The sequence below is a fragment of the Monodelphis domestica genome, chromosome 3 (genome assembly GCF_027887165.1).
Source record: "Monodelphis domestica isolate mMonDom1 chromosome 3, mMonDom1.pri, whole genome shotgun sequence".
NCBI classification, from domain to species: Eukaryota; Metazoa; Chordata; class Mammalia; order Didelphimorphia; family Didelphidae; genus Monodelphis; species Monodelphis domestica.
In genome coordinates, this window is record NC_077229.1 from 325237770 (window position 1) to 325265553 (window position 27784).

The 27784-nt window shown below is 34.7% G+C and overlaps 1 protein-coding gene across 4 annotated transcripts in view; it reads right to left on the reverse strand.

Moving 5' to 3' along the window:
* ELOC (elongin C) overlaps nucleotides 1-27784 on the reverse strand; it is a 90155-nt gene that overhangs the window by 7857 nt on the left and 54514 nt on the right. For all 4 annotated transcript variants that reach the window (XM_007486949.3, XM_007486950.3, XM_007486948.2 and 1 more), the window contains exons 2-3: nucleotides 12100-12156; nucleotides 9086-9229 (exon numbers count right to left, since the gene is read on the reverse strand). In XM_007486949.3, the coding sequence (XP_007487011.1) occupies nucleotides 9086-9229; nucleotides 12100-12103 (148 nt within the window). In that variant the 5' untranslated portion in view covers nucleotides 12104-12156. The remainder of the gene's footprint in view (nucleotides 1-9085; nucleotides 9230-12099; nucleotides 12157-27784) is intronic.

A 27784-nucleotide genomic window follows, 5' to 3' on the forward strand; every position in this document is an offset into this window, starting at 1 on the left:
CATTAGTATCCCAATTTTGCCACATCCCCTCCAGCATTTATTATTTTCCTTTGTCATATTGGTCAATTTGCTAGGTGTGAAGTGGTACCTAACAGCTGTTTGATTTACATTTTTCTAATCAGGAGGGATTTAGGACACTTTCTCAAATGATTATTGATAGTTTTGAATTCATTGTCTGAAAAATGCCTATTCATATCCCTTGACCAATTGACAACTGGGGAATGATTTATTATAAAAATTTACTTAGTTCTTTGGACATTTGAGAAAGTAGACCTTTGTCAGAGAATTTGTTGTTTCCCTTCTAATTTTGGTTGCATTGATTTTGGTTGTACAAAACCTTTTTAATTGAATATAATTAAAATTATTCATTTTATATCTTGCTTGGTCTTAAAATTCTTTCCTTCCCTGTAGATCTGACAGGTATACTATACTATTCCTTGTTCACCTAATTTACTTGTAATATCACTTCATGTTCAAATTATATATACATTTTGAACTTATCTTGGTATAAGGTGAGATACTTATCTAAACCTAATTTCTGCCATACCATTTTCTGATTTTCCCAGAAGTTTTTGTAAAATAGTGGGTTCTTATTCCCAAAGCTGGGATTTGGGGGCTTATCAAATACAAGATTGCTGAGGTTATTCACCCCTAGTCTATTTCATTGATCCACCCATCCACCCTTCTATCTCTTAGTCAGTACCATACTGCTTTGTACAGTTTAAGATCTGGTACTGCTAGGCCCCCATCCTTCACATTTTTTTCCATTAGTTCCCTTATTCTTGATCTTTTGTTCTCCCAGATGAATGTTTTTTTTCTAATTCTCTAAAACAGTTTTTTTAATAGTTTGATAGGTATGGCACTGAATAAGTAAATTTAGGTAGGATTGTCATTTTTATACAATTAGTTCATCCTACCCATGAGCAATTAATTAATGTTTTTCCAATTATTTAGATCTGATTTTATTTGTATAGGGTGTTTTATAATTGTGTTTATATAATTCCTGTGTTTGGGCAGATTCCCAAATCTTAGTCTACAGTGATTTTAAATGGAGTTTCTCTTTCTAATAATTCTTGTTGCTGACTTTTGTTGGAAATATATAGAAATACTGATGATTTATGTGGGTTTAATTTGTATCCCACAACTTTACTGAAGTTATTATTTCCAATAGCTTTTTAGTTGATTTTCTAAGATTCTCAAAGTATACAATCATATCATCTACAAGAAGAGTGAGTTTAGTTTTCATCATTGCCTACTTTAATTCCTTCAATTTTTTTCTTTTCTAATCACTAAAGCCAGCATTTCTAGTATAGTATTAAATAATAGTGGTGATAATGGGCATCTTTGCTTCACCCCTGATCTTAATGGGAAGGCTTCTAAGTTATCTCCATTGCAGATACTTGCTGATGGTTTTAAATAACTACTACTTATTGTTCTGAGGAAATGTCCTTCTATTCTTATACTTGTTTTTAATAGGAATGGATGATAAGAGTTTGTAAAAGGCTTTATCTGCATTTGTTGAGATAATCATGTGATTTGTTAGTTTGATTATTGATATGGTCAATTATGTAGATGTGTAAAAATGGAGATTTTGAACCCTGGACTTCATTCCCCAGAAGTCCTTGGTATTTCCCACAATTCCCTATAATCTCCCCTGAGTCTCCACATTGGCGAGATCACAATTGGCACTTAACTGGCAGTAACGTCTCCCATGCTCTCTTTTCCTTTCCAATGATGTATCAAGTGGTAAGGTAAGCTAAGTGTGGGGATTTTAAATGGGCTAATCAGCCATGGGCACGTGGTTTTTATTTTATATCTTCTTTATTCCTTGATTTCTAATAATCCCTAATAAACCTCATAAAATACAGAATTTTTATTAGAAGTATAATTTAATTTTTATTAATGGTTTTCCTAATATTAAGCCAGCCTTGCATTTCTGGTATAAATCCCACCTGGTCATGGTAAATAATCCTTATGATGACTTACTGTAGAGTCTCTTTGCTAGTATTTTAAGATTTTTGCATCTATTTTCCTTAAGGTGATTGACCTGTAGTTTTTTTACTTCTGTTTTTTGTCTGCCTGACTTAGGTATTAGTTCAAAATTTGGTAAGACCCTTTCTTTATTTTGTCAAATAGTTTGTAGAATACTGGGATTAGTTGTTCTTTAAATATTTGATGGAATTCACTTGTGAATCCATCTGGCCCAGGGGATTTTTTCCAGGGAGTGCATCGATGGTTTGCTCAATTTTTCTTTTTCTGAAATGGGATTACTTAAGTATTCTATTCTTTCTTTTGTTAATCTAGGCAATTTATACTTTTGTAAATATTGATTCATTTCACCTAGATTATAGTATTTATTATCACATCATTGGCCAAAATAGTTCCTAATAATTACCTCTCCATTAGAAGTAAAACCTCTCTTTTCATTTTTGGTACTGATAATTTGATTCTCTTCTTTTTTTAAATTAAGCAATCCTTTATCTATTTTATAGTTCCCCCCAAAAAAGAACCAGCTTCTAGTCTTATTTATTCATTAAACAGTTCTTTTATGTTCAATTTTATTAATTTTTCCTTTGATTTTCAGGATTTTCAATTTAGTCTTTGTCTAGGGATTTTCAACTTGTTCTTTTCCTAGTTTTTTTTTTAAGTCTTATTCCCAATTAATTGATCTCCTCTTTCTCTATTTTATTGATATTGGCACTCAGGGATATAAATCCCCCACCCCCCGGACTGCTTTGGCTATATCCTATAAATTTTGATATGTTATCTCCTCACCATCATTCTCTTCAATAAATTGTTTTTATGTTTTGTTTCTATGATTTGTTCTTTAAACCACCAGTTTTGAAGAGTTAGAGAATTTATTTTCTAATTAATTTTTTTTAATTTGAAAAGTTTTATTTAATTGATTTAGAATATTTTTCCATAGTTACATAATTCATGTTCTTTCCCTCCCCTGCTCCTACCCCCTCATACATTTAAGGAGCAGTTCCACTGGGTTTTACATGTTTCATCCAGTTAATTCTTAATTTGCCTCTCCAAGAACCCTTGCTAATTATAATTTTTATCACATTATGATCTTAAAAGGTTACAGTTATCATTTCTGCATTTCTACATTTGCTTGCAATGTTTTTATGCCCTAGTACATTGTCAATCATTGAAGATGTGCCATGTGCTGCTAAAAAGATTTATTCCTTTTTCTCTGGCTATCTATTAACTTTAATTTTTTCTAAAATTTCATTCACATCTCTTATTTCTTTACTTATTTTTTTGATTTGATTTATTTAGTTCTGATAGGGGAAGATTGAAGTCCCTCACTAGTACAGTTTTACTTTTATTTCCTCCTTAAGCTCCTTATATGTTTAGTATTGATATTACTTCATTGTTTATAGCATCTTTTAGGAAGATGTAATTTCCTGCCTTATCTCTTAATTAAGTCAATCTTTGCTTTAGCTTTGTGATCATGATTGCTATTCCTGCTTTTAAAAATCTAGATGATGCATAATAAATTCTGTTCTAGCCTTTTCCTTTTACTCTGTGTGTTACCCTGCCTCAAATGTTTTTTTTTTTTTAAACCCTTACCTTCCACCTTGGAGTCAATACTGTGTATTGGCTCCAAGGCAGAAGAGTGGTAAGGGCTAGGCAATGGGGGTCAAGTGACTTGCCCAGGGTCACACAGCTGGGAAGTTTCTGAGGCCAGATTTGAACCTGGGACCTCTCGTCTCTAGGCCTGGCTCTTAATCCACTGAGCTACCCAGCTGCCCCCTCAAATGTGTTTCTTGTAAACAACATATAGTAGGATTCTGGTTCTTAATCATTAATCCATTCTACTATCCACTTCCATTTTATGGGTAATTACATCCCATTCACATTCACTGTTATGATTACTAGGTATTGCCCTCCAACTTATTTTCCCCCGTTGGTCCTGCTCTCTTCCCTTCACTCTGTTCTCCTCAATACTATTTTCCTTTATATCACCTCCCCTCCCCATTTCCCCCTCCCTCCAACCAATACTTGTCTTATTCCCCTTCTACTTCTCTGTAGGGTAAGATAGAATTCTATATATACCCCAATGAATACAGGTGTTCCCTCTCTGAGCCAGTTATGATTAGAATAAAGTTTAAGCATTGCTTGTCACCACCCTTATCCTCCCCTTCCAGGTAATAATTTTTCCGTACCTCTTTATATTATATAATTTAACCCATTACATCTTTTTCCATCCCTTTTTTCTCAGTGCAATCCTTTTTCACCCCTTGATTTTGGGAGAGGGGCATATCATATTATCATCATCAGCGTATTTCCCCACACTCTAAAGTATACTCCTGTCTGCTCTACTACTAAGATTAATATTTAAGAATTACGGATCCTAGGGGTAGCTGGGGGGCTCAGTGGATTGAAAGCCAGGCCTAGTAATGGAGGGTCCTAGATTAAAATCTGGCCTCAAGACACTTCTTACCTATCTGGCCTTGGGTAAGTCTTTTAACTCCTACTGCCTAGCCCTTACTGCTCTCTTCTGATTCACTACCAATACACAGTATTGATTCTAAGATGGAAGGTAAGGGTTTTAAAAGTAAAATCACAGATCCCCTCTTTCCATGTAGGAATCCATAGTTTGACCTTATTGAATCCCTTAAATTTTCTTTTTCTTATTTACCTTTTTAGGCTTCTCCTGAGTCTTGCGTTTAAACTCCAAATTCTTTGTTTAGGTCTGGTTTTTTTCCTCAGGAATGCTTGAAAATCTTCTATCTTATTGAATAACCATCCCCCCCCCCCCCCCCCCGGAAAGAGTATACTCAGATTTGCTGGATAAGTGACTCTGGGTTGTAAATCTAGATCTTTTGCCTTCCTGAATATAATATTCCATGCTTTTCAATTCTTTAAGGTGGAAGCTGCTAATTCCTGATTGCATCTTCGTGGTATTGGTATTTGAATTGTTTCTTTCTGGCTGTGTTGTAGTTTTTTCTCCTTGGCTTGGGTGCTTTTGAATTTAGCTATGTTCCTGGAAGTTGTCATTTGAGGATTTCTTTCTGGAGATGATCTGTAGACTCTTTCAATTTCTATTTTATTTTCTTGTTCAAGAATATCTGGGCAGTTCTTTTTGGCAATTTCTTGTATTATGATGTCCAAGCTTTTCTCTTCTTTGATCATGGCTTTCAGGTAGTCCATTAATTCTTAAATTGTCCCTCCTGGGACTTATTTTCCAGGTCAGTTTTTCTTCAATGACATATTTCATGTTTTCTTCTGTTTTTTTCATTCTCCTGTTTTATTGTTTCTTGATGTTCTCATAAAATCATCAGCTTCTAATTGTTCAATTCTAATTTTTAAGCCCTCATTTTCCTTCATCAGCTTTTGAGCCTCCTTTTTCAATTCTTCTTGAATTGCTTTCATTTCTCTTTCCCATTTTTCCTTTGCCTCTCTTAATTGGTTTTTGAAGTCCTTTTTGACCTCTTCCAGAATCCGTGTCCGATTCATATTTTTCATTTGAACTTTGTATGTTTGCTTTGCTTTCACTGTCCCCCTTCTGGATCTGTATCTTGCTCTTTGTCTCAATACAAATTCTTTATAGTTAGGTGCTTTTTTTGTTGCCTGATCATTTCCCCAACTTTTTTATAGGTAGGCTCTATTCTTTGGGAAGTTAGGGTACCCTCTTAAACTTCAGTCCTTTCTTGATGCTACCCTTAGCTTTATTTCTGGGTTTCTACCAGTTTCAGTTCTTCCATGATAGTATGATGGCCTGAGGGCTGGGAGCTTTGAGAGCCACCTGCCACTGCCGATTCATTTAACCCTTGAGACTGCTGATAGCCAAAATTCTCCCCCCAGGTTTGGGTAAAGTTTTTGGTCCCACTGTGAGCTTGATTACATAAGGTACACAATGGATTGTCTTGCCCTAGGGCTCTGCCTTGAGTTTTTGGCAAAAGGATCAGCACACTCCGTCCTCCCACTTTGGGTCTACCAAGGACTCCAAACTGAGATCTATGTCCTTGCCACAGGCCCAGACTGTGAGTCCTGGCTTTGCTCTGGGCCCACAGAGATCAGGCTGCTTCAGCACAGACTGGGCTGGAATGCCAGTCTTCACTACAGGTTTGGAATTTTAAGGGGGTGTGGGTTGGTTAAACTTCTACAGTCTCAGGATCTAGATGGTGACTAGGGCTTAGGTCCTGAACTTAGAACAAGAGATGTGGGGTTGGGGGGTGTACGTGGCTTGCTCTTCACTACTTCTTGCTGTGTGTGCTTTCCTATCAACCCAGTGCCCCAGATGTTCTCCGCCTATCTTTTAGGTTTTTCTCTTCTGGAAAGTTGTTTCACTCTGTCTCCTTGTTGGTTCTTTCACTCCTGCATTTGTTTTGTGGCATTATTTTAAGATTGACTGGAGGGAATTCTCATGGTGGTTTCGAGCTTCCTCGCTTCTAGTCCATCATCTTCGTAAGCCTTCCTTTGAAGTAGGTTTTTATAATCTTATTTTACAGTTGAGGAAACTGAGGCAAACAGAGGTTAAATGAACTACTCAGTGTCACACAGGTCCCTTTGCTATTCCTTGTACCTGACAGTCCATCTCTTAACTCTATGCATTCTAAATGTCTTAGGATGAATTTGAATTCAAATCTTTTTGACTCCAGGGCTAGTACTCAATCCAGTGAACCACCTCATTGTCTCTACTAGGAATTCTTTTCTTGTCTTTCATTTATCTCATCTCCTCTGGTTTCAACTATTATCTCTCTAAAGATGATCTGATATATCTACCCCTCATTTCTCTTCTGAGCTTCATTTTTTCAACTGCCTGAATACCACAAATAGACTTGGGTGTCCATAGGCATTTCAAATTCAACCTATCCAAAACAACTCATTAGTTTTCTTTTAAACAGTTCTTTGCATAATTTCCATATTTCTTCCAACAGAATCACAATTATTCTTGTCACTTGGGTTTATGCTGTTACCCTAAGGCTCTCTGCTTTCCTGTACCTCTCATATCCAATCAGTTGCCAAGTCTTACTACTACCTCCCAAACATATTTGATGTCTATGGCCTTTTATCCATTTATAAGTCCATCATAGTAGTTCAAGCTATCATTAAAACTGCCATTAAATTTTTTTACCTCGACTACAGTAAGAGAATCCTAAATGATCTCCCTACCTCAAGTCTTTCCTTTCTCTAACCAAATTTATATTCCTCAAGCACAGATATGACCATCATTCTCCTGGTTCAAGGAAGCTTCAGCTGTTCCCTATTTTAATTAGAATAAATATAAACTAAAATGCTGATCATTCTAGGATTACTTCACATCATCTTTCAAAGGAGACCTTACATCCTCTGAAGTTACCAATGATCTCCTCACACCCAAATCTAATGGACTTTTCTCAGTGCTCATTTGTTTTGACTTGTCCGTAGTCTCTGAGAATGTCAATTTGAAATTCTGTTTTCTCTAGGTTCTCACAATGCTGCTTTTTTCTTGGTTCTTTTCCTTCTGACCATTTCTTGTCAGTTTCCCGGCCCCACCTTTTCACCAGTTTTCTCCAAGACTTTGTCCAGAGATCTCTTCTTTTCTCCCTCTACCTCTATTCTTTTTCACTTAGAGAACTAATTAGTTCCCATGTATTCCATTATCTGCTGATGGTCTAATTCTACTAATTATCAAGGCCTATCCTTTCTCTTGACCTCCAATCTCACATCCAACTTCCTCCTGGGTGTCTCAAACTATAAGTCTTACAAAATGAGTGAAAAGTTTTTATTAAATGTGTATTATGTACAAAGTACTAGTTCCTATTCTTAAGGAGTTGTCATTCAGGAGACAACATATATGGGAGGTTTCAAAAGCAAACCAGAAGGAAAGATCCTATAGTCCTTAGGGTACAGTAGCAAAGCAAATATTAATGCCTCTTCTTCAATGTCATTTTCATTGATAAAATCAAGGACTTTGGCAAGTGCTTCAAGGCAAAATCAAGCAAATCCAATCAAGGCAAAAATTTTCTTTTGGGGGTGGTGTAGGGGAGTATTCCTTAGCTGTGCTTGCAACACTTCAAAATCAACTGCCAAAAAGTACCCCACAGAGGGTACTTCTAGGATCATATCTGAGGGCACCTCTCAACTACATGCATTTTCATTTGCCATCTCCCATGACTAGAATGTTCTCCCTCCTCATCTCTATCTCTTGGTCTCCTTCAAGCTTCAGTCAAAATCCCATTTTATGCAAGAGCATTTTTTGAGTCCCTCCAATTAAGGCTAATGACTTCTCTCTGAGATAATCTCCAATTTATTATATATATATATATATATATATATATATATATATATGGTTTACACATAGTTGTCTGCATGTTCTTTTCCATTAGATAGCAAGCTCCTTAAGAAGAAAACTGTTTTCAGCACTCCCCACCATTTAAAAAAATCCTTAGCATAGTGCCTGGCACACAGTAGGCATTTAATAAATGTCTGCTGAGTTGACATCAACTCCCCCCAAACTCCCAAATCTAATCAATGTTATAGCCAAACCAATCCATTTGTTTTACTTTGGGTCTTGCCTCCATCTTCTGCTTTTACACAGGTTTGCCCTTATGCCTCGACCTTTATAATACTTACTTGCTTTCAAAGCTCAGGTCACTGGTTACTTCCTAATTAGAACTTTTGTGATGCTCCCAATTAATAGGGCTCTCTGCCAACCCACCTGAAATTTCACATACTTTGTACTTATTTCAGTTTATGTTGTATTCTCTAGCATTTACAGCTGAAGAATGTAAGGTCCTAGAGAGTAAGAACCATTTGAATCTTGCCTTTGTCTCCCCATCACAGTGCACATCATAACTTACATGTCTTGCATAAGCACTGAACAAATGATGAATGAATGAATTTAATACTAAGCATTTGTCTTAAACTGAAGATTAACACAAATATAATGCTTTTCTTTTATTGACTCAGAAACTTACACTGGACTTTTAAAAACTCAAAATAATAAAAATTCATGCTGATGATAGGAAAGGTATTTATAAATCAGTATTTTTTAAATTTTCACAAACCATCTGATAAAACAAATACAGTACTTCTGTTAACACTTAAATAAAAACTATCAAGGGCTAGCATATATTTCTATACATACCTGGGCCACTTAGCATGGCTTTTATTGTTCCTGATGTTAAAGCATGCTCCCTTTTTACAATAAATTCATGACCATCAGAAGATATCAACTTCACATACATTGCATCTGGGCCCTCACACCCGCCGTATGTTTTCTCTTCTCCATCTAAAGTAAAACAAATATTAAGATATCTTTATGACTACATTGTTATTAAAAATAAAGATGTTATATTTTTTAGTCATTATTTTTGAAAAATGACAAAATAGTATCTATTGATTCATAGTAGAATGCCATTTTAAAAAAAAATACAGACAGGAGTGGTAGTCAGGTGGCTCAGTAAATTGAGAGCCAGGCCTAGAGATGGGAAGTCCTGGGTTCAAATCTGACCTTAAATATTTTCTAGCTGTGTGACCCTGGGCAAGTCACTTAACCCCCATTGTCTAGCCCTTACTGCTCTTTTGCCTTAGAACCCATACATAATATTAATTCTAAAAGGAAAGATGAAGGTTTATTTTTTTTAAAAAGGGAGCTTTTGCTTAAAGCCTCTCTTTTTACAAAATTTCTTTCTTTAAAAAAAAAAACACAAAACTCTAACCTTCCATCTTTAGAATTAATACTGTCTATGGGTTCTAAGGCAAAAGGGTTAAGTGACTTGCCCAGGGTCACACAGCTAGGATGTGTTTTGAGACCAGATTTCAACCCAGGACTTCTCATCTCTAGGCCTGCCTCTCAAACCACTGAGCCACCCAGCTGCCCCCTTTATGATTTCTTAATGAAACTTAAAAGTTTTCAAAGGCAGAACTTATAAAAAAACAACCTACTACCTTACAAATAAAGTTTTAAGGTTTCACAAAAATCAAAAGATTTTTCTATTAAGAGTTAATATCAATAATCTCACTTATTTTTATTTGCTTTGTCTCATATAATTAGGACAACCTTGGCTTTAATACATTGGTTTGCTACTGGTCATTTTAAAGTAAAATCTGGCAAAATGACAACTTCAAAACGATCCATTTTTAACGTGATGTTATTTGCATTCTAACTCAGGACATGATAGTTACAAATTAGAAAAGGCAAATGACTAATATCGGGAAAATGATTACTCTTAAGTGGTAAATAGCACAGTTTTAGTATAATTTTATTCCTACTAAAGCCCCTCCAATTTTGGTACTCCATAGATGGTATGTGTGAAAGTAAAGCAGTTTATATTGAAGGTTCATTAGCTGATACTGTTTCATTCTATTTAACAGAAATTTAAACTCTTGATTTTTAAAAATTATCATTTTTCCCTGTAGTATTAGGATTATAGATTTGCAATCAGAAAGAAATCTTAAGAGATCACTGAGTCTACCTCCCTCCTCATTTAACAGAGGACGAAACTGAAGTCCAAGGTTATATCCTCTGAGTTCAAATCTAGTAATCTTTCCACTATATCATACTTAACTTTATAGAGTACATCAATATTTTATTTCACAATTAAGAAAAACCACAGACATAATTTATCTAAGATTATTTAATCCTAAAAATAAGGCAACATGGTATAATAGAAGACCAGTCTTGAACTAAGGAAAACCCAAGTTGAAGTCTACCTTTGACACACACACACAGTGGCTATGTGACGTGGGGAAATCCTTAATCCTACAGTGCCTCAGAAACCTTTCTAAGACTGTCAGCTGAATTACAGTTGCTGATTTGCACTGAGAAAGTTTAATCACTAGAAATTACCTGCAACAGTGAAATTATAGCTCTAGATGAAAACAAAAAAAGCAAAAAAACCCCAAAAGGAACCAAAATCTTAGACACATTCAATTTTAAAGAGGTAAAATCTATATTTCTGAAACTGATGGTCGGTCCATTATGCATGCATTTGACTATAATAATAGGGTTAAATTTCTCTTGATTTAGCCAGACTTCTAAAAAAAAACCTAAATTTATAGCACTAAACTCATGAAAGGAAAAAAAAATTATTAGTAGTCATTTTATTTCATAATTAAGTTTACAGAGGATCTAAATTTTAAATCTGTTAAAGGAAAAGCACGTAATGCAGCAATTCTGGACCCTAAAAATAATCATTGTGGTAGAAAGTTCATTTCTAGAGCTCAGAATGTTTTGAAAGAAAATTTAAAATAATGGTTCAGCCATAAAATTTAGAATCTCAGAATCTCAGAATTAGCCCTTAAGATATAGGTGCTCATTCCAATATATAGAGTAAGTCTTAAAATGAAGTGTGTGTCATGGAATTAAGAACTTAATTTTTTTAACTTAAGTTTTGATTAAACAAAAATCAACAGTTGTAGTAACTTGAGGCAAACTTCCTCATTCAATAATGCTAAAATTCATTAGTTCAGGTCAGGTTACTTAAGAATTAAGGTTAATAAAAGTGATTTGCTACAGTTAAATCATTTCTATAATTTTTACAATTAACAGTAGCCACTGCTCAAACCTGTACAAGCCTGAAAAAAATAGAATTTTTATTTAGCTCTTCCTAAAATTAAAATAAGATCTCTCATATTTTTTTTAGATCTCTTATTTATTTTTAAGCAAATTACTTTGTTGATTAAATGAATTTCTAAAAAAGGCCATTCATAAAAATGTATCTAAGGGGCAGCTAGGTAGCTCAGTGGATTGAAAGTCAGGTCTAGAGATGGGAAGTAGGTCCTAGGTTCAAATTTGACCTCAGACACTTCCTAGCTGTGTGAACTTGGGCAAGTCACTTAGCCCCATTGCCTAACCCATACCATTCTTCTGCCTCAGAACCAATAAACAGTATTGATTCTAAGACGGAAGGTTAAGGTTTTTTTTTTTTTTAAAGTATATTCCCTGTCTGGATTATGGAAAAACAAATGTTAACTCTCCTTTTAAAAAGTGTTTTTTGGTCTGCTCACTCACTTCCTACTTGACAAAATCTACTTTAAAAGAAAAATCTGAAAGAAAAAAAATTATATTCACACTTAGTGAAGCTTAAATTGCTATAAAATGTGAATTATAAGCCATCATTACGAGTATAAAAACTTCATTACCCTTATAAAACTTACCCATTATCTCCTTATGAAATTATATTGTGTCCACAGGAATTTTAACAAAACACCTTCCTGAAAAATCAGAATTTTCACGTTAATATCTAAAACAAGCATTTTCATAACTGTCATTAATGATATCATGAATTAAAATATCACTAATCCCAGAATCCACATTTTGGAAATATGGACTATCTCATCCCATTTCTGCACACCAGAGACATTTATGAAGGACATTAAAGTATTTTATTAAAATTAATAACTAAATTAAAATTAAAATATTTCATGGCTTCTATTCAGATAATTGTTAGAATGGGAAGAATCCAGCTAATCAAAATAATTTAAACTAAAAAGTTCAAATCAATTAAACATATATTTATTAAATATGTACTATGTACAACACATTAGGAAGGCAGAAAGGCAGTCCATTCCCCAAATGTCTCAGACACTTAATATGGCCAAATTGTGTTTTAGTAAGATTATTGATGGTTACATAGAAGATGGAGTGATAAAGGGAGACACTGTAGTCCATTCTACTTGGAAAATAAAACTCGTACACAAATAAGAATGAATTTTTAAAAAAATTATTAAAAGCTTACTATGTACCAGAACTCTGTTAAATGGCAAGTATATAAATTAAGACAAGCAAGCTGGTTTTTCCCCCTCAAGGAACTCATATTCTAATACTTGAAGATAATACATATATATAAAAGTGATGGCTAAGGCAGAATATTTTGGTAAGGGAAGTCACAGCCATGGGAAAGTTTTCAAGAAATGATAGTATTGATTTGATTATTGTTCTTAGAGACTGAGTAGAAGAGGGTGGGGACAGGGAAGGTACATGCAAGCAGTTTATGATGATGGCAAGGGAACCACAAAGTGATGGGTTTGGGTCAGGCTAGAAATGTTAAACATCTAACCAATCAGATGGTGTCCAGGCTAGAGATATATTTGGGTTTGAAGGTTATAGGGGGGATAAAAGATAAATGATGTTTTCTTTAAAATCATTTGCTTGTAGTTAAACAACTTTAAAAAGAACAGTGATTTAGAAAGGTAGGCTGAAGCTAGGTTTCATGGGGAACTAAATGTCAGGCTAAGTTATTAGTAGTTTATCTTAGAGTTAATAGGGAACTACTTAAGACTTTTAAATAGGGAATTAATATGGTCAATTTGTGTTTTAGTAAGATTATTGATGGTTATGTGGAAGATGGAGTGATTAAAGGGAGACACTGTAGTCAGGAAGGCTAATTAGGAGATCACAATGATTCAGTCAAGGGATGCAATGTAAATGTGAGAGATGGGAACTGCTGTGAAATACATAGGAAAGGGGAATGAAGGGAGGGAAGAAGGAAGAGGGAGAAAGAGGGACAGGGAGAGGGAGAGGGAGAGAGAAACACACACTATTACTATCCCTTCAAATTTAATCTATTTTTACTCTGGTGGTTGCTGGTGGGAGAAGTTGGAGGAAGCAGCAAGAAGAATTTAGATACTACTTATAATAATAAAGATATTTGTATTATGATCTTCAAAGAAAAGATACTATGTATCTATTCATTCTTTTTCTTAGCTCTGCCAAACTGCCTCCAAAAATGTTCATGTAGGGGTTATGACATATTCCATATATCAAAGGAATACGTCTTTTAAATTATCACTCGATAAAAATGCACTTGTAGAAAAAAATCTTAAAATATTTTAATTTTAAAGCAAAAAAGGAGTTACTTCCTTCCCTCCCCCATTAGGACCTACTTATCTATTTGTTCTTTTCCCTCTGGAATAATATTTACTAAATATTTCCATTTTGATGACAGTTTGATGAGATGGATAACATTCTCTAGAACATAAATCAGCTGGGGGAACTAGGTGGCTCAGTGAATTGAGAGCCAAATAGAAAGATGGAAGGTTCTATGTAGGTTCAAATCTGACTCCAGATACTTCCTAGCTGTGTGACCCTGGGCAAGTTACTTAACCCCCATTGCCTAGCCCTTACCACTCTTCTGCCTTGGAACTGATACACAGTATTGATTCCAAGACAGAAGGTAAGGATTAAAAAATAAAAAAGAAAGTAAGTATATCATCATGGGTCTAACAAAGCCTCCTATCTGAGAGGCTTTGAAAATAATCATATTCCACAGCACTAAGTAAACTTTCTCTGGTAAACAAATTCCTAGTTTTTACCAGAATAGTTGGCAGACAGGACATTAACATTCAAGAAATATACAAGCAGTCTACTCAAGGAATCTATGTCAGAAGAAAAATAGCAGGTTAATGGACTAATCTTGCCCCCTTTTTGTAAAACTGTCTATCTATTACACAACCACATATTCTTCACATCTCTCACCTTAAGTGGATGAAGAATGTTTTAGAACCAAATAATAAGGGATAAGGACTGCGATATCATCTAGACTTCCTAGAGTGAGAAACTCCTAGCAGGTTGATACCTTCTTGTAACTTAAAATTTAAACTTGGCAAGTATATTGAGAGGTTAAGTGAGCTGCCTAGGGGCATATAGCAGATATGTGTTAGGATTCGAACTAGTAAAGTGTAAGGTATAATTTTAGCGTTGGGACTTAAAATCTAGATTTCATTGGTCGCCAGGGGAAATCCCAAATAAAATACCTAAGTCAGTGGTCTGGAAATTTATGGTGATTTAATTAATATAGTGGAAAGAAATTTAAGAAGAAGGGAGAAGGGTGTAGGATTTCTCCTGTCTGGCTTGTGCCGGGCAGGAAGATTAGGGGATCTAGAAAGTAAGGGTTTGGAGTGTGAAGGAGGAAGTAATCAGCCTGAACTCCAAAAGGGCTCAGCCAAGATGCCTGAACCTGAATCAGTTCAAGGGCAAACTCACTGCCAAAACCCAGACAAATAGCTGCCACCATGCCAAGATGTTGGAACGCTTAGCATGCTGCCAAGCCAGAGACGCCTCTCCAGGAAAAAAGGACAAAGAGACCAAGTGACATGCCCTATATAGACAGTTTTACTTCACTTTCCTGTATCTCATCTGTACCAATGTTAGCTTAACTTGACTTAGGACAGCCCAGGAGTCTGTCCACCATTTCTGCACATGTCTGTTGAAGGCCATTTTCTCAGATACTTAGTCCTTAGTGCAGACATTCCTGACCTTGTTAAACTAAGTAGGGTGGAGCAATGTAGAATTCCCAAGACCTGATACTGTTAGACCAAGTATCTCCATTGTTACTAATCAGGAAATAGCTAAATCGGATCTTCTAAAGAATGGTCTGAGTAGGGTGGAGTAGTTTTAAAATTCACAAAAGGTAATCTTGTTCCTATGTCAATCAGTAATCCTTCATTAATAGCTTATTACACACCAAGCAATAGGTGCTATGGATACAAAGACAAAAGTGAAATAGTTCCTGCCCCTCAAGGAGTTTATCTTCAACTGAGAAGATAACAACATGTATATATAAATGTCTGACAACTGTCAAAGAAAGATTATTTCATGAAAGCATAATTAACATCTAAAAATGCCTTCTGGCATTGTCAGCAGGACAACTCATCTAATACATTTCTTAAGGTTTTCTCTTGATCTCAAAGGAAACAGGAAAACTTCAATTCTTGGTCTTAATAGTGAAACATGGGCAGCTGGACGGCTCAGTGAATTGAGAGCCACGCCTAGAGATGGGAGGTCCTAGGTTCAAATCTGGCCTCAGACACTTCCTAGCTGTGTGAACCTGGGCAAGTCACTTAACCCCCATTGCCTAGCCCTTACCACTCTTCTGCCTTGGAGCCAATACACAGTATTGACTCCAAGACTGAAGGTAAAGGTTTAAAAAAAATAGTGAAACAAAAATAAACCAATAAATGTTAAGAGATGGAAAGGACTATGGAAAGAAAGGAAAAACATTATTGTACTAAATAATGGTAATATCGGTTACAAACGCAAGACTGTCTCTGCCTGGAAGGAGCTTACATTTCAGTAGAGCAGTGGTTCTCAACCTTTCTAATGCCGTGACCCCACAATACAGTTCCTCATGTTGCAGTGACCCCAAACCAAAAAATTATTTTGGTGGCTACTTCAAAACTGTAATTTTGCTACAGTTATGATTTGGAATATAAATACCTGATATGCATTATGCATTCTCATTGCTACAAACTGAGAGGTTGAGAACCACTGCAGTAGAGGGAGAAAATACATTTAAGGAAATGAAAAAGGAACTCTTACATGTTTCAAAGACAGAAAACATTTTTAAATCAATGGTTTTATTAAAAGACTGTAGGTAAATCACTAGGAAAAGGTCAACAAAGCTAAGATAAAGGGAGAGGTCCCTATTTTCACAGAGCTGTAACACTGGAGGATCAGAGGCATGTAATACATAATAATTACAATGGTGAGGTACCAAATAAGCCATCTATGGTTTGGGGGAGGGAGGGGAATATCAGGAAGGATCTCATCAGAAGAAAAAAAATCTATATAAGGCTTTAAAGGACCAAGCATTTAACTTGGTGAGGTTATGTAGATACTCCTATTTGTGAACAGCACACTGACTGAATCAGTCTCTTTAAATACACATAGCAACTTCTAGATTCACAACCAAGTTACTTCATCTACCAAGTGAATGAAACATACTAGTCCCATGACAAAAAGTTAAATAGGCAGCAGTACATATTTGATCATAAATTGCAGGTGGTCAACAGGAATCTGGTACTGAACAGAAAGGAGAAAAGGACATTGCATTTGGTAAGCTATATAGCATTTTCGATAATCCAAAGCTATTTCTTGATGCAAACACCTATTTTTCCAGTGATGTTATATAGCTGGGAACCATGGAATACCATGATCTTAGCTTAGAAGAATCTAAATCATTGGTGACCTAAAGGCAATGGAAAGACAGAGTAGGTGTTTTCATATAAGACTGTATCATATTAATAGTGATTTACATAAAAATAGCATGAAAAGCATATTAAGAACATACAAGTAGAAAACAGTAATGGAAAATGGAAAACAGGAAACAGTGAAGATGGTGAGCCTTATATGCACTGATGGAAAGAAACAATAAAATGTTCCACCATCTCATGGGGGAGAGTCTATATATATATATATATAAAACTTATTCTTGGGATTCATTTAGAACTGGAAGGGACTTCAAATGTCAAGTCTAACCCCCTCACATTATAGATGTGGAAGCTGAAGTCAGTCAAGTTAAGTGACTTTTCCAAGCACAAGCAGTTATCAAGTAGGCAAGTCAAGATTTAAACTTAAGTCTAAGGACTGCACTTTACCACCTGAATTAGTTATGCTAAATTGCTTCTTTGATAAAGGATGACTCTAAAAGTACAATAAGGGCAAGAATACAAAGATAATGTAAAAACAAAGAAAACCAGTAAGAATTTTTCAAGATTCTAATGGGTACTTTTCTTTACTTAAAAATTAAAAAGTGGTATATGTTGGTGATGGAATACTATTGTGCTCAAAGGAATAATAAAGTGGAGGAATTCCATGGGAACTGGAACAATTCAGATTCAGAATTATTCAGATTAGATTCAGAGTTAGAGGAGCAGAACCAGAACATTGTACACACAGACTGATACACTGTGGTACAATCGACTTCTCCATTAGTGGCAATGCAGTGACCCTGAACAACCTGGAGGGATCTATGAGAAAGAAAACTATCCACATTCAGAGGAAAAACTGTGGGAGTAGGAACACCAAAGAAAAACAACTGCTTGAATACATGGGTTGAGGGGATATGGCTGGGGATGTAGACTCTAAATGAACATCCTAGTGCAAACATCAACAACATGGAAATAAGGTTCTGATCAAGGACACAAGTAATACCCAATGAAATTGTGCATTGGCTGTGGGAAGGGTGGTTGGAGGGGAGGGAGGGAAATAATGTGAGTATTGTAATCAAGGAATAATGTTCTAAATTGACTAAATAAACTAATTCAAATGGGAAAAAAAAGGAGGTAAGCTTTAGCCAAAGAAGTCAATTAAAAGCTTTAGATATATTGGGGGGAAAATTATATACTTAATAACCATTACCACCAAAAAAATTTAAATAAACAAATTCAAAATAATGAGTACTTTTCTAAGAAAAATATGGTAGAATGAAAAGAGTACTGGATTCTGAACCAGAAATCCTGTGGCCACTTTTTACTTGACCTCTCTGTACTTCATTTTCCTCATCTGTAAAATGAAGGAGCTATACTAGATGGCCTCTAAGGTCCTTTTTTCTCTAAATCTATGATGCTATGTGGAGTAACTCCTTAGGGTAAAAGCTAAGTATTCTTAACTTGGTAACTAAGCAACTGACCAAACCACACCTAGGAAACATCTTATGACAGGTGTAGTTTCTTTGCAGTTAATAATGCCACTATTTGATATATTTTAATTGAGATACTAAGATTACACCCAAACTTGAATAACTACAATCTGAATATCTGAAAAACATGAAGTTCAAATTCAAGTCCCCCCCCCCCCGTATAAAAAGGATAAAATAAAAATGCATTAGTTAGGAATATGGAAAAGTACTATGGTTCTTAAGTCACAAGACCTAGATTCAAGTTCTGCCACTTATTAACTTAACCTCTCTAAGCTTTGTTTTTATCTGAGTACCAGAATAAGTATACTACCTACTTTACATGTTAGGATGAAATGAGAAAATATATGGAAAATGTTTTGTAAAAACATTTCTTTAATAAATAAAACACTGAATCATACTTCCTTCAATTCAAGACACAGTGCTACCTCTAGGTGAATAGAAAAAGTACTTAAATGGGCTCTTGAGGCATTTACAATCTGAGGGGGAGACACTTGTATATAAGTATCTTACCAGTAGAGAAGGATAAGAGCAAAGGAGAAATAAAGTGTTTTAGGAAAATTTGTAAAGGAAAGTAATAATTTTAGACAAATAGGTTTGGTGGAGGGTGACACCTAAGTTGGACCTTGGAAGAGTAAGGTTGTGTTCGCATGCACATACATATGTACACACATATACCTACAGACACATGCCAGGCATTTTGAAAAGTTGGACATGCAAATCTAAAACTGTCTTGAGGAAATGATCTTTAAATCTGGAGTTCAAAGAGCCCGAATTCCATTCCTGGAATATCTTGAATATGGTATTAAGAATACAAAATAGATGGTTATCCTGTCTACTTTCTCACTATGTTTAACAATGTGAGTAATTCTGAGATATAAAGTAGATTCCATCATTAAATAATTGGGTTGCTTTCTAGTTGGCTAAGAATGTGAAGAATTTAAGACCATTCAGAAAATAATAAAAATAACTGAAGCTTCAGCAAAATAACTTAGGATAAATGATTTTTAAAAACATCGATAGAAGCATGGTAGACAGTTTATATTTCATTGTCTACAACATTAAGAAGGAAAAGGAAAGTCAGAATCTATTTGAAGGGGAAGAGAAGAATTTTATGTTTTACTCAATCTAATTATTTAACCTTGAAGTAATAAACTTAAATTTTAACATATTTCTCAAATAAAGTTTCCTTTGCTTAGGAATTCACAAATAAAAGTTTCTTATTAGATTCATACAAAGAAATGCCTGCACTTCCTGACAGTACTAATTTTAGATACAGATATGAAAATAATTCTTCAAAGGACTCTGATAAATACATTTGAATGTCTGTGGTATTTCACTATCAGTGTTATCATTTCCTAGGTTAAGTTCCCAGAGAAAAAGTGCCTGGCAAAAGGGACAGATTGAGATAAATGTTTTTTGGTCATGACCAATGTATGGATTTGTTTTGCTTTACTATGCTTATGTTACAAAGAAGATTTTGTTTTTTAAATTATGTGTGTGTGTGTGTGTGGGGATACCGATGCAAAAAAAAGTCATTGTAGCTTTGTAGTTAACAGAAGGAAGCTCAGAAAGAAATTTTAGATCAGGAAAACCTTATAACTAACATGTTGAATTTATTATATTCCTCTTAAAAACTGAGATTATGGTTTGATGTATAATCTTTTCCCCCCTTTCTTCCTGTGAGTACAGAAATGTCTATACTTGTTGGGTGTCAAATTCCAAATCACCCACTCCCATTTACAGTTTTTTAAGTTACCATGGAATTCCAATTTCTCCAACAATCTTTTAAGTCCCTAGACAGCAAAAATAGTTTTGTATTCCCCCAAGGGTTAATACAGAGTTTCATAATAGTTACTAATGAGCTTCAAGCAAAATTCTCAACTTCTAATGGGTGTTATTCTAACCTTGATGCTGGAACATGGTTACCTAATGTGTAAAATGGCAGACATAAACAAGGCGCTTTCCAATCTCTCTTATACTGAAACATAGATATATACAAACTTTAGAGCATCCAAAGAATGGAAGATATGTTATTCTTCTTATCCAACACTTACCTTTGTGACCTCTCTTTTGGTACACTGTCTTCATCAGAAGTATATTAATAATCCCCCTAATCCCACCTCTCCCCAAATACAGCTGAGCTGAGCCATCTTCTAAGTTCCATTCCCCAAGAAGTGTATATATATGCATATACATATACATGGAAACATATATATATATATATATGTATATATATACATATATATACATATATATATAAAAAATACAATTTTTAAATGGGCAAGTATTAACACCTACTATGTGCCACACCCTACAAATGCCATGTGAGGGATACAAAGACAAAAATGAAATATTACCTTTTCTCAAGGATCTTTGAAGAAACATGCACATGGTATAAATAAATACAAAGTACATACTCACAAGGTAAACAAAGTAACTTCAGAAGGGAGGAGAAGGAGAGAGAAAGGTGTAAACCTTAAAATTTCTCAAGACTTGTGAATGTTAAAAGATTCTCAGACTCTACCTTAGAACATTTGGTTAAGACCATTCCCCATTTGGAAAGTGAGAACTCTACTTAGATCAGAAATGGGAAGACCTCTAGGTACTTAAGACTGCTTTAGGGGGGAAACTCCTTGCTAAACAATGAAAGTACTTAAACACATACTTATAATGAGGCAAAAAGTTCTTTAAGCCATTCCTATTTTTAGAATACAAAGGGGTGCTAAGTACCTATTAAAGGTCAGGCAACTTGTAAACTTGCCAGGAGAAAAAGGTGAGAAACTTACTCAGAGATTCTAACCTACTCAGGGGTGGATTACTAAAAGGATTAATCTACTCAGCTGTGAATTCAGAATGGGCTGTCCTTTGGAAAACGTCTACTGTGATTGGTAGATGTAAGGACTTAGGGGAGGTGACATAGGAGAAATGGCCCTTTAAAAGGAGATGAAAAACTCTCTCTGAAGACAGTCAGCTGGGAAAGGCTGCCTTGAAGGGTCTCTCTCGAGACTCTCGGGGACATTTCAGATTCAGGATTGAGCTGGTGAAGGCAGTTGAGATGGAGCTGATTTGGTGTCACTAGAATCCTTGCTTGGACAGATCTTGTGGTGAGTGATTTAAGGACTGACTGATCTTTTCTTTTAGGACTTAGGCCTGGGTTGGCTAGGGCTGCCCTGGGCCGGTCTATCCTTTTCTCATTATTCCCCTTTTTCTTTCTTTCTCTCTTTAATTCCTCATTGTATTATTAATTAAAGTCTCTATAAAACCCAGTTGACTTGGGTATATTCATAATTGGGAATATTTCCCTGGCGACCACCTTATATTTGATTTAAAACAAGACACTGTGGTGAAAACATATTTTCTGCGGTCACAATTTACTCACCCACTCTTATATCTACTACAATTTATATCTTCAACCATTTTAACTCTTACAGTTTATGGCATATACCATTTAACTACTACAGTTTATGGCTCCCACTCTTTTAAATGTCACAAGGGAAAATTGGTAAAAGATCTACTCTAGGAAGAGATGGCGCTAGAAATATTAAGGGGCGAAGATAAGGAGTGAATGCATTCCAGACATGGGAAATAGCCTGTGCAAAAAAGGTAGGTCCAGAGACCAAAGTTACAGATATAGAATAGCAAACAGGCCAGTTGGGTTAGGAGGCACATGGGAGAATATTGTGAAAACAATCTAGTAAAATACATAAGAATCAGGTTGTGAAGGGCTTTAAATGTTAAACAGAAGAGGTTTATCCTATAAGATTATCCTATAGGCAAAAAGGAAATCATTGAAGTTTACTGAGTAGAGGAGGAGTTCCAGTCAAAATGTGTTACAGGAATAATTTTGGTGGCAATTGAGTGGAGGATGGATTAGAGGAGAGATGGGCACAGAGACCAATTATAGATTACTGATAGTCCAGGTGAAATGTGATATATCTTTAAGTAGGAGTGTTATTACTAGAGATGGACAAGAAAGGAATTGTAGGAGAACAAACAAGACATGGTAACCTATTCTGGATATGGTGGGTAAAGGAAAGAGCAGAGGATGAACTAAGTAAGATCCCACTTTTGTCTTAATTAAATTTTGAGTTGAAGGATATAAATTCACAGAATCAAAAGGGTACTTTTCATCAACCATCTAACTCAAGTATTCTTTAACTAGAATATTTGGACTTGTCTAATAATATTTTGATAACTATTTCAATATGTTTCCTCTGTAATTCTAGTATTTTATTTTATTCATTTAAATATATTATTCTGAGAATACGTTTCAGTAGATTGCCAAAGAGGTGTGTATGAAACAAAAAAGATTGAGCATCTGATCTAATCTAATTCATGACTCCAAAAGAATTCCTTCTACAATATATCTAACAAATGGCTATTGACTGAAGGAGAACTCACTATCTCTCAACGTAGCACATTTCACTTTGGTTGGAATCTTGGTTCTGCCTAGAATCTAATTTTGTGTGATTCTAGGCAAGTCACTTAAAACCTGAGCCTCAGTTCTGATCAATAAAATGAGGACATTGGACTATATGACCATTAAGACCCCCCACCCCAGGCTAAATTTAGGATTCAAATCTTAACCACATCCCCCCACTCTTACCATTATAAGTCTCTTTAATCTTTGTTTAAAACAGGTTGAGTAATAAAGTGTTTTTGGAGATTTCTAAAAGTAACCATTTGCTTGTAAATTAAGTAGCACCAGAGACAAAGTGATAATACTTTTCTTTTTAAAAATTTAATTAATAGAATTTATTTCCAGTTATCTTTCTCCTCTCCACAACACAGAAAGCAACATCCAACACATCTTTTGTGTTTCCATTTTTGAGTTCGTTCTCTACAGGTGAACAGTCACAAGTTATTCTTCGAATATTAAATCTGCAACTGTATAAAAAATTCTCTTGATTCTACTAATTTCACTCTCATGTAGTTCTTTTCAAGTTTTAAAAGAAAATTAATCAGCTCATTGTTTCTTATGGCACAGTATTATGCCATCACAATTATATACAAGTTGTTTAGCCGTTCCCCAATTGATGGACATCCCCTCAATTTTCAGTTCTTTGTCACCACAAAGAGAACTGCTATAAAATACTTAGGAACATCTAGACTTTTTCCCCCTTTTTCCCTGATCTCTCTGAAAATCAGACTCAGCAATACTACTGAGGGAATCTAAGGGTATATGTAGTTTTATAACTCTCTAAGCATAATTCCAAATTGCTCTCCAAAATAGATCAGCTCACAGTTCCACCAAAAGTGTTTTAGTGTTTCCACTTTTCCACACCCCCTACACCATTTGCATTTTGCCCTTCAGTCATTCAATCTGATGGGTGTGAGATGATACCTAGGAATTGTTTTGGTTTGCATTTACCTAAACAGTAGTGATGTAGAGCAGTTTTCATATATCCATATATGGCTTTTGATTTCTTTATCGAAAAATTTTACATTCATCTCTTTTGTTCATTTGTCAACTGAAGCAAGGCTCTTATTCCCATAAATTTGATAAATGAGATCTCTATCCAAGAGAATGTTTTAAAAAGCTTCCCCCAATTTTCTGTTTTCCTTCTAATACTGACATGTATTGGTTCAAAACTGTTTCAATTTAACACTCAGAATTCTCTTTTTATATCCCACAATTTTCTCCACCTTTTTATTCATAAATTCCTCTCCTATCAATAAATTTGATAGGTATTATGTTCTCTGTTCTAATTTGCTCAAGATATCTCCTTTTATGTCTAGATCATACATCCATTTCGATCTTATCTTATTTGAGTGGTGTAAAATATTGGTCTATACTTAGTTTCTGTCAAACTACTTTCCAGGTGCCCCAGCAATTTTTGCCAAATTTCTTATCCCCAAAACCTGGATCTTTTGTCAAATCATTACTATAATTTTATTACTGTTTGTTGCATATCTATCCTATTCCACTGATCTATCTTTCTATTTCTTAGCCAGTACCAGACAGCTTCAAAAATTACTGATTTATAATATAGTTTAAAATCTGGTACTGCTAGATATCCTCCCTTTACATTTCTTCGATAATTCTTTAACTTTTGTTCATCCAAATGAAATTTGATATTATTTTTCCTAGCTCAATAAGGTAATTTGACTGGGATGGCATTGAAAAAGTAAATTAGTTTAGGTAGGGCTGTCATTTTAATTATATTGGCTCTGCCCATCTAAGAAAAATTAATATTTCTCACCAATGCAATGATCTGGAACAATCCTGAAACACTTATAATGGAGAACGCTATCCACTTCCAGAGAAAGAATTCTTGGAGTAGTCTTTCATATATCAGTGTATTTTTTGTTTTATTTTGCAGTTTTGGTTATATATGACTGCTTTTACAACAAATGATCAATATGGAAGTGTTTTGCATGACAATAAAAATGGAAAAATTTAATATTTCTCCAATTATTTAGATCTGATTTTATTTGTGTAAAAAGTGTTTTATAATTATTTGTGTAATTCCTGGGTTTGTTTTACCAGGTATATTCCTAGGTCTTTTATTCTATCTATGGTTATTTTAATTGGAGTACCTCTTTCTATCTCTTTTTGTCGATCTCTGTAAGTAATATATAACATAAATTAAAATGCTGATGATTTATGTGGATTTATTTTAACTTTCTTAAAATTATTGATAGTTTCAACTAACTTTTTAAATGAATATCGAGGACTTTCAACATATACCATCATATCTGCAAAAAGAGACAGTAATGATGGCACTCAATTTGGCACCTACTAAATACATTAATAGGTAGGTAACTTAGATAAGGGTAATTTCTCTAATATTTCTGGATTTTTTTCTATTAAGATGAGAATTTTCCATATCAATGACCTTTAAATATTTTGCTCAGACTTACATGAACTATTCCTAACTTTTTCTGTAGGCCTACCTCTAAAAACAAATAAACAAAAAACCCAAGTACTACTTAGACCTTTAAAACTCTTAAAATATCAATTCACCCGCTTTCAGCAAACATGAAGTCCAATTTGTGCAAATGAGCAATGAATTAAGCAATTTTAAATTGTTTATATTTGTATCTAGAATATACTAGTTATAAATTTGTAAAGCATATTTGCCTTTCAAATTATGTTCTGACTGGGTTAATAAAATTATTTTACTTTTCCTGGGCACATAATGCTAAGACTGCCTCTGGGCAGTCACCAATGAAAACTATTCTCAGATTAAAATATTAGATTAAATTCACCTGCTTTTACATAAGAGAAAGATCTTCATGTAATAGGTACATCTAATTTTGAAAAACACAGCTTCTTTTCTATTGCACAGGTAACTGTATAGATAGGAATAAACAGGGAAGGAGGGAGAAAAGGGTAAGAGGTGAGACAGAGATATTAAGTAGGAAGGAAGAGAGAAATAGGCTTACTCAGTTTTTTATTTAATCATACATTTCAATGAATCTCTGATAGAGAAGGGATGGTACCCCCTTTTCATCTATATCAAATGCCTTGGAGGAAGCACTAAAAACCTTGGTGATCAGGGGTAAGAATCTGTTTTCTTATCCATATAATGGGAATTTCTGTATTATATATATCACAGTAGGTTATTGTGAAGCTCAAAAGAGAAAACAAAGAAATATGGAATATTTTTAAAAAGCAATACAAATTTCTGAAGAATTATATGAAAGCCAGTTATTACTGAGCTCCAGTGAGCCCTCTATAGAGGATCTATCCAACAACTTTTAACATCTCGAGTAGCTGACTGATATTCACACGTTCCATAACCCCTGGCTCTTATTAGATGATGAGGTCACATCTTTTTTTCCAATCAGTTCCTGGATGATAATCTTACACTACTGATAACATGCTTCAACCTATTTGCAATTCTCCATTGTCTCAGAGTCCTTTGGAATCTATGGTGTTCCAGGATTGCTATAGCAGGAGAGGCTGATATAAATACAAACTACCATTTGAGTATCTAGCTGATCATGATGATGGAAACAACTAAAAGTAAGGATCATTTCAAATTCAATCACCATTCACAGCTCTGCTGACTCTTAGGAAGAAAATTACAGCTCAGCACATCATAGCACCCATCCCCCAGCATTATCACCCTATGAAGTACTTCCAGAGGAAATCAAACTCTGTGGCAGATTATTTATTACTAATAGTACTCAGGAGCCTGTTAGATTGTATTTAATTATGAAGAAGTTCTCAAAATACTGGTCATACTGTGAATACTTTAATTGGTAGGGATATAAAAGATGCAAATGATGAAGAGGTTCTGTTAATAGAAATCCTTTTAACTAACTAGAATGTTCCTTTTCTGATTACTTGAAGCTTTTCTTGGAAATCTTTAGTATTACATATTGGCAGTCAACTGTGATGAAAACACTACAAAATAACAGTGAATTCAGAAAACTAAGATATCCTATAATTACTAATCAAAACAGGTAAAAAATATGTCAAAATCAGCTATAGAACAGATTTCTAATTGTCTCCTGAATATAAAGAAGTTTTAAATACTGGTTAATATGCTGATTGGAATGAAGAATAAAGCAAAATATGTATCTTAAGCTATGAGAGATACAGGGCATACTCCCTGTCTATAAGGAGCATACAGTAAGGAAAGTAAGTCCATAGCATAATTATTACACAAAGTAGGATATATGCTATGAGAATGGGCCAAAGTGCTTATGGCAGATCAAAAGTGGGATGTACTACCATTGTTTGGGAATAATAGGGTCATCTTTCATGGAGTTTCTTGGAGTTGGTGCTTGAAGGGTGTTTTGGATTTTGACAGAGAAGATGGGAAAGGAAGGCATTTCAAGTCTAGGGTACATTGTAGGCAAAATCAAGAAAGAAGGAATTAGAAGAAAATAAAAGCAGGAAGATCAGTTAATGTGTGATTAAGTAGTTATGGTAACATTATTTGCTGAACAAAAAAAATTGATGTAAGTTCACAAAATATATTTCTTTTGCAAAATCTTATTAAAATCATGGTTCTTTCCCTTGAAATTAGAACTGTTCTGGAAAATCTGTAATGTGGGGACATAGGTATGGTACCTAACACTGTGACAGATTTCTTTCCCTGAATTTTACAATTATACTATATTATCCTGGTTCTCCCTTTTACCTCTTTAGCCTATGTGTCTCTCCTTTCTCTCATCCCCAAAATGTGATCTTTCTATAAGCACCAGACATAGGGGAAAGAAGGAAAAGGAGAAGGGGAGGAGGGAAAGGGGAGAAAAAGAGGGGGGAAAGAGTGCTCAATTTCACTCTTCTCCCTTACAGATTTCATATAAATTCAGCTTCCATTACATTTTAATGTTAACAAATTCCCATATTTATATCTCTGACCCTAACTTTTCTTGTGTTCCAGCCTAGCATTTCCCTAACTGCTGAAAAATTCAGTTGCTCCATTATTACTTAATATCTTTACATCTTAGTTTCTTAATCT